This window comes from Mesitornis unicolor, unplaced genomic scaffold (genome assembly GCF_000695765.1).
Source record: "Mesitornis unicolor isolate BGI_N332 unplaced genomic scaffold, ASM69576v1 scaffold43480, whole genome shotgun sequence".
Classification (NCBI taxonomy): Eukaryota; Metazoa; Chordata; class Aves; order Mesitornithiformes; family Mesitornithidae; genus Mesitornis; species Mesitornis unicolor.
Window position 1 is genome coordinate 267 of NW_010157056.1, and position 7443 is coordinate 7709.

The 7443-nt window shown below is 38.1% G+C and overlaps 1 protein-coding gene across 1 annotated transcript in view; it reads left to right on the top strand.

Annotated features, from left to right (window-relative positions):
- ATG12 (autophagy related 12) overlaps positions 1-1787 on the top strand; it is a gene marked incomplete at its 5' end in the record, with an annotated part of 2047 nt that extends 260 nt beyond the window's left edge. Inside the window, 2 exons of the mRNA XM_010178665.1 lie at positions 1303-1365; positions 1728-1787. Of these exons, the coding sequence (XP_010176967.1) occupies positions 1303-1365; positions 1728-1787 (123 nt within the window). The remainder of the gene's footprint in view (positions 1-1302; positions 1366-1727) is intronic.
- Positions 1788-7443: the final 5656 nt, after the last annotated feature.

Genomic DNA, 7443 nt, shown 5'->3' on the forward strand with positions numbered 1-7443 from the left:
CTTCAGAGTACACACTGCAGCGTAACCTTGAGATGAGCTACAACAGTGCAGTTTGGATGTGCTCAGGTGCTCAGCTCTGACCTCTGGTCTTTTTGTAGTCTTTTTGCACAAGCTGCTGCTTGTCTGATGCTAGAACTGTGTGCATGTTGTGCAGTGATGCATTTCAGTGAAAGGTTCATATGCACAGTGTAACTGTAGAAGTCAGGTATACAGAAGGAGCATTTGGGAGAAAGTCTAAAGTGTTTGGTGTTGACTATGTGAATACTGGTGTCAGTCTCCTTCAAAACTTCCTTCTCAAACAGTTTAATTGTTGTCATAGGATTAATTTCTCTTTTAAAATGGGTAGCTAAGAAATGTTTGCAGTTTGGCGGTACATTATGAATACTGATTATGTGTTCCTTCCTGTGAAGCCCAAGTGGCCTTCTGATAACTTTGCTAGAGCTGGCACAGATTCAGAAATATGCTTTTACTAATTTTGTGATTAGCAGTAAACTCTTAAGATCCATACATTAAAAGTTTTTATTTAAGATATAAAGTTATTAAAATAGTCAAATGTGTAGCTAAAGAGTAGGTAAAATCACTCTGTTCTTAGTCTGGAGGCTCTTATTTAACCATATAAGTGTAATTGATTTCACTAGCTGTCTCACCTGGAAATCATGAAGAGTTTCTTTTTACCAAGGCTTAATATCTCAAAGAAGAGTAATAGTTCAGATATTCACTGTTCATGGATATTCTCAACAGTTTAATTAACTGCCGTCTCATTGTCTCCTGAAAAACATATAGGAGTATGGAATTTCAGTGTGGCTTAAGCCTAAGACTACACTTCAGGAGCAAAGCCATAGGAATTTTATAACACTTCTTTAGAAATAGCACATGATACCCTACATTGCCATCTCACACTGCAGATCCAAGGCCCTCTTTGACATTATGGAGTAGCTACTATATGGGTATATATGTTTGGAGCGGGGCGTGAGAAGCATGACTTTAAAAAAGAACAAAATAATTTTAATTCCTGTGACTGCTGTTCTAATTGAGGAAATCTGGAACAGTGGAATGATTTCCATACTGGAAATAAGAGCAAGAATTAAACAAGTGAGTTCACTTTGTGCTGCTGTGGGTCAGCTGACTAATGGGTCAGCTTGCAGAAGGCAATCAGCATGCTTGCTTGGTGTGGATTGTAAAGATTATAAAATAAATGGGGGTCAGAGGACAGATTTACCCACCTCTGACTGCAGAATGTTTGCTCTATGTGATCTGTGAAATCTATGGGAGATCACCATACTTTCTTTTCTTTGCTTGCAGTTCATATATGTAAACCAGTCTTTTGCTCCATCCCCAGACCAAGAAGTTGGAACTCTCTATGAGGTGACTTTTATCTTTAATATCCTTACCACATGTGCTTAGCAGAATTTGTTAGTACACTTCTGGCACTTGAAATCAGTTTCTGCCTCTAGCTATGCTGGTAATATGTTGTATTTAGTGTAATCCTATTTGTATTCATGGATCTGTATGACTGTCATTTAAAGAGACATGACTTCATTATAATCTCTGGAAATTTATTCCTTCACAAGCAGTATGTTGTCAAGCCTCTCATTATGATGGAAAGCTTTGTAATCAGTACAGTATTCCATGACACAGTTATTGGGGAAAGGGCAACTGTTTTGCTTCATGTATATGCTAGCCCGTGAATAATCTTACAGCTCTTGTTCTGTTTTGTTTTCTTGCAGTGTTTTGGAAGTGATGGGAAGCTTGTACTGCATTATTGTAAAACTCAGGCATGGGGATGAATGACAAGCAATACGGTTGTTTAGGTGTTGTCTTCAAAAATGGAAAAGGGACTAACTTTCTTAAACTCAACCTGTAAACACACAGAGAAGGATTTTTGCATTTCTGTTTATGACTGTACATGTATAAAAACGATACAGATGAATAGCATAAAAGAAGAGCTAGGCTATCTGATCATGTAGCTTTTTTCTAATGTACACCTACGGTACAGGAAAAAAAAGACCTGCATTTGCCATATATAGAGTAGAGGCATCTCTCTTGCTGCTGAGTTCTTGGTTGCTGTATTTGAAGGGAAACTATTTCATAGTTGTCTGGAGGACTGGACAGTTCTGTCACTCTATATGCTCTACTGAAGTTAAAAGATCCTTTTTATTAAAAGGGATGTGTAGCCTGGGATTCAGTTTACTTCTGACATGTACATCTGTTATGTGCACACTGTTCTTTGTGAAGTCTTCATCTTGAACATGCATTATCTCATGTCATTTTGACAGTATTTTTTTTTCCTTGTAATTAGTGTGTAGGTGTTGGTATATAATCTAATTACTTCACCTCTTGCCTTCATTGTGTTAGGCAAGCACCTCATTTATACAGCACAACATAGTCATAGGCCTCAGAAATACTTTCACAGAATCACAGAATTATTGAGGCTGGAAAAGACCTCTGAGATCATCAAATCCAGCCTATGACCTAACACTATCACATCGGCTAGACCATGGCACTAAGTGCCACATCCAGCCTTTCCTTAAATACCTTCAGGGATGGTGACTCCACCACCTCCCTGGGCAGTACATTCTAATGCCTGATCACCCTCTCTGTGAAAAAGTGCTTTCCTCCCACCCAAACTGTATAGTGGTTTGTTGAAGGCTGAACACTTCAGCACTTACCAAGGTGTTTCTTCTAGCACTGGTTTAATAACTAGCATCATTAGTTGGACAATGCAAAGAAATAGACATGAGGTGCTAAAATCTTACTCTATATATTCTCCCTTTGGATGCTGTTATTATTCTGTTTTGCCATATGCATGTTCTATCAACAAAATAGAATGGACTTTATATCCTTTTGCTGAGTCATAACATAGCAAGGACTTTTTTTTTTTTTTTTTCCATCCTGGAGAGGACTTGATACCTCGATGACCACTGACCACTGTTTTTTATTTATTGGAGAGTTTGGGTGTGGGGAGTACTTTTTGCGGGTTTATTTTAAATGTCTGTTGTGCAATCTTTTATGTTTGTTAAGCTGAACTAAATTAAATGTTAACTGTTTGCCTGCAGAGTGTTCTTATGCTGGATGGCAGTTTTGGTCCCTGACATAATCCACTTCAGCACACACAGGCAAAACAGCCTGTTCTAGTTTAAAGCATGCTTGTACAATAGTCTTGAGCAGTTCATTGCTGTGTTGTATATAAGTGGCTCTTAGGTAGTCTTTGCAAACTGTGTATCAGATTGTTTCCACCCTTAGAGACCTTCTGGAGAACTATTACTCAATTACAGATGTTGTGGCAGTTTGCATGCAGTCTACATATATGGCACAGTAACACTGGCACACAAACTGGATGCTTGCTATCTGAATACCTTGATATATTTTACTACTTTTTAAGTGGAAAACCTGGATACATTCGATTAAGCTAACAAGGCAGTTAAATACTTGAAGTAAACCATAGATGTGCCTGCTCAGAATCCTCATCTCATAAATCTTTGTTCATTTAAGAGAACTGTTGCAGAGGTAAGCACTGATTCTGTCCTCTTGAGATAGTGGCCTTTTGAGTTGCTGTGGGGCCTTTGCACTGCCACTAGAGGGTACACAAGGACAAAGGGATCTGCATAGTTTTTCCTAGATATTTTTTTCAGTCTTTTTCACAGCATGTCCTCTTGCCAGCCTCACGGATATATGTGGTTTGTTCTCCTGTGTGACAGTATGTTTGCTTAAGATAAGCTACCAGACTGTCTCTCTTTTAAAAAATGTTGCATTGGTGCCTTTCACCTCATTTGATCCTAACAAATGGAACTACTAATATACTGCAAATGCGTTCTTCAGAAGTTATGCAAGAAGGTTGGTTTGTGTGTGTTCTGCAGGTTTCTCTGTTTTGCTTTGGTCTTTACAAAGAACAAATAAAAAACCCCTGGGATACCAAGGTGAAGGAGGACTGTAGGTCATTGTATCTTGCCAGCTAATGGTAGAAGGTTGTCCTTCATGTTGAATCTATTGATGATTTTTATCCTAGAGTTGAAAAAGAAAAAAAATTGTTTGCCTCAATGTCTTCAGCATCCAGTGCAGAGGCACAAAGATGGTGGAGGGAGTGGAGCATCTCCCTTATGAGGAGCAGCTGAGAGAGCTGGGTCTCTTTAGGTTGGAGAAGAGGAGACTGAGGGGTGACCTCATTAATGTTTATAAATTTATAAAGGGTGAGTGTCAGGAGGAAGGAGCCAGGCTCTTCTCAGTGACAGCCAATAACAGGACAAGGGGGAATGGGAGCAAACTGAAGCATAGGAGGCTCAACCTGAACATGAGGAAAAACTTTTTCACTGTGAGGGTTACAGAGCACTGGACCAGGCTGCCCAGAGAGGTTGTGGAGTCTCCTTCTCTGGAGACATTCAAAACCCGCCTGGACGTGTTCCTGTGTGACCTGGTCTAGGTGATCCTGCTCTGGCAGGGGGTTGGACTGGATGATCTTTTGAGCTCCCTTCCAACTTCCAATATTCTGTGATTCTGTGATTCAGTGGTAATAGTACAGTAACGTAAAACCCACAGTAATGGTTTGGATGTCTTTTATTTACCATATGCGTTTTTGAACTTGGATGACTTATGCAGATCAGAATAATTCACTGATTTAATATTCAGCTTGTTTATGTAATTGTGTATTTAATATTTATGTATTACTGTTTATTCTGGCTTTTTTCTGCTCTTAATTCTCCTCCAACCCCAACTAATTATTTCTTGGCCCCTAGTTTACCAGTGGATTGTGATTACTCACCTGATCTTGCTCTTGCTTTCTGTTTCCTGAATGCTCCGAGCTGTTTCATTGCTTTTAATGATTGCCAGTTCCAATTCCCCATGTGTCTTCTGTATGAAGACAGTCCTCTTTTTTGTTACTTTCTCTGTAGTTTACTACCCTCTTGTGTTAGGGAGGTAATCAGTGCTTGTTTATCTCTGATAACTCCTTAAGGACCATGGGAACTCTCTGTCTGGAGCCAGAGTGTGACTGTGTAAAGTGGCAGAAACTTTTCCTTGTGCATATTCTTAAATAACAAATTAGACTGCAAACACATCAAATAGATGATATATTGGGTGAACAAATAAATGATAAGCAGCATGTTGCCTGTAGAATTTCAAAATGACAGAGCTTGCAAAAGACACATTAAATCTCATATTTTAAGAAGTAACAATTACAGCATCTAAAATCACAGATGATCCTGAAATGCTTTAAAATGTATGTACTTACCTCTTTAAAAATAATAATTCCAGTAAATTTGAAACATCAGAAGCTTAAGCAGAATATGAAATAAGTTCTCTGTATGTGGTATGCCTTATGCAAAAGTGTTGACTGTATAGTTTAAGTGACTTCAGTTGCTACAGTGGGAGGAAAAAGGGTATGAAAGTAAGAGTTTACCCTTTGGGCAAGTCTGTGAGAGTGGTACAAAACAAAAAAACAGTGTAGACTTACTTAGAGGAGTATTGCATTCCACCCAAAGATGCTACAATACTGAGCAACCAATATTTGTCATATAATTCACTTGATTTTATGTAATTGAACTAACAGGATAGGCAAATGGGAAAAATTCAGTAAGTAAACTCATTTTAAAAGATTGAGAAAGAAGTACAAGTATTGGAAAGGAAAATTATTATACTGGTCTTATGAAAGACTTAGTACTTCACAGTATCTTGTCACTAAAAAACAGTGCTATGCAAAATTCAGTTATCCTGTTTCCAAGGTAAGAATCACCACTTCAAACCTTATAAACTGGGAGGCATTATTTATGTGAATTTTTATTCAGATAATGGTTCAGACACTAGCATTAATTACAAATTTCTAATTTATAGCTTGAACTAGTCTTAAAAGCCCACTGAAGGCATGAAGGAACTAAGTGAAACTGAAGTTATCTTGAGAGTTAAATTATAAAATATATAGTCCTGTTGCCTATGTGTATATTGAGCAAATGTCATCTCTACTTTTAAGTCTTGACTAATTACTGTTGAGGTATTAACAGAAGATGTCTCTGTGTCAGTTGTCTATACAACCTAATCTTGAATGTCTTGATCTACAGTAAAATCAAGGTGGGGGGAGTGGAAATCCACACATCCATTCTAGAAACTCCTTTCAACTCTAAAGCAGTTTCTGATTATCCGTTGCTGCTGCTTCTGCTCATTTTGCAGATCAAATTCTGCTTTTAATTGCACAAACCTTTGGCTTACACTGTTCTTGACTATCCTGAAGTCTTAATTACTCTTCAGGGATGTTGTATAGAGCTTGCTCTATGCATTATCATACTACAACATCTTCATACTTGGAAATGAGACAGAAATGAGGGGAAAATGCCTTTAACTCTGGGTTTTTTCACTATGATTATGATTCTTTACAAGCTTGTACAAAGTGCTGTGTGCATTTAAAACAAAACAAAAACAAACCCAAAAAGTGTTTTCAGGCTTGTTTTGTACTAGATCATCAAGAGATCAAAAACATCTGACAAGTAAGCATATTAAATGTTCTTATTTGTGGGGACCATGCTTCAGCTTTGCTAGCATCGTATTTAATGTGCTCCTAAGGCTAAATATCATAAAATTCTGCATATTTTTTTCTCCCTGCTCTGCATTTGCCTCAGTAGCTGTAATGCCATGATGTGTCAGGTTCACCTCACTCTGTTTTAGTCGGAACACTTTTGACTTGCTGCTGAATTACCCAGAGAGACAAAAACTCATTTAGAGGTGGTTTCACCTTAAAATAGGTGTTTAAGAAAGGCAGAATGAATCATAATACAGACTAAAGAGAGACCAAATCAAGTACGTTAAAAGCTTAACACTAAGCCAGTCACACTACTCTGTCACTAGACTCAGTTGTCCCAGGAAATTTTCTGGGAGTCGGTCAGTGGTACAGTTAATTGGTAGAACAGTTGCTGACACAGATTTTGGCCTGTGCACAATTCAGCAAGGTACCAGTTCTGGTTGGCACTTTGGATGTGACCAGCCTGCTCTGGAGGTTGAAAGGCAAATAATGTGGACCCAGACTGTTCTTTGCAAGTTGGCCTTTTTGCCAGAGGGCAGTCTTTGGGATATTTGTTAGTAGATACACAACCCAAATTTCGGGTGAGGTTTGATCCCTTATATGAACATTGAGAAGACTTAAACTTCGGGGAGAAAAACAGGGTCCCTCTTTGAACTTCAGGAGTGATCTAAGAACTTTATGTAGAGTTGTCCAGCTTTCTCTACATGAAATCATCACTATATGTTGCTCTAAATGCCTACCAACAGCTAGATTCTGCAACTTTTCTTTTTTCTAAGGATCCATATTATAGATGGTCAGGAAGTATTGTATATAAATATACAGCACAATTCACTCATATGTTTTTCTTATTAGAAGTAGATGACTAACATAAATTAGGAAGATTTAGGAAAGAGTACAGGAGTCTCAGTGTCCTTGCTCTCATGAAATAATTCCACATGAAA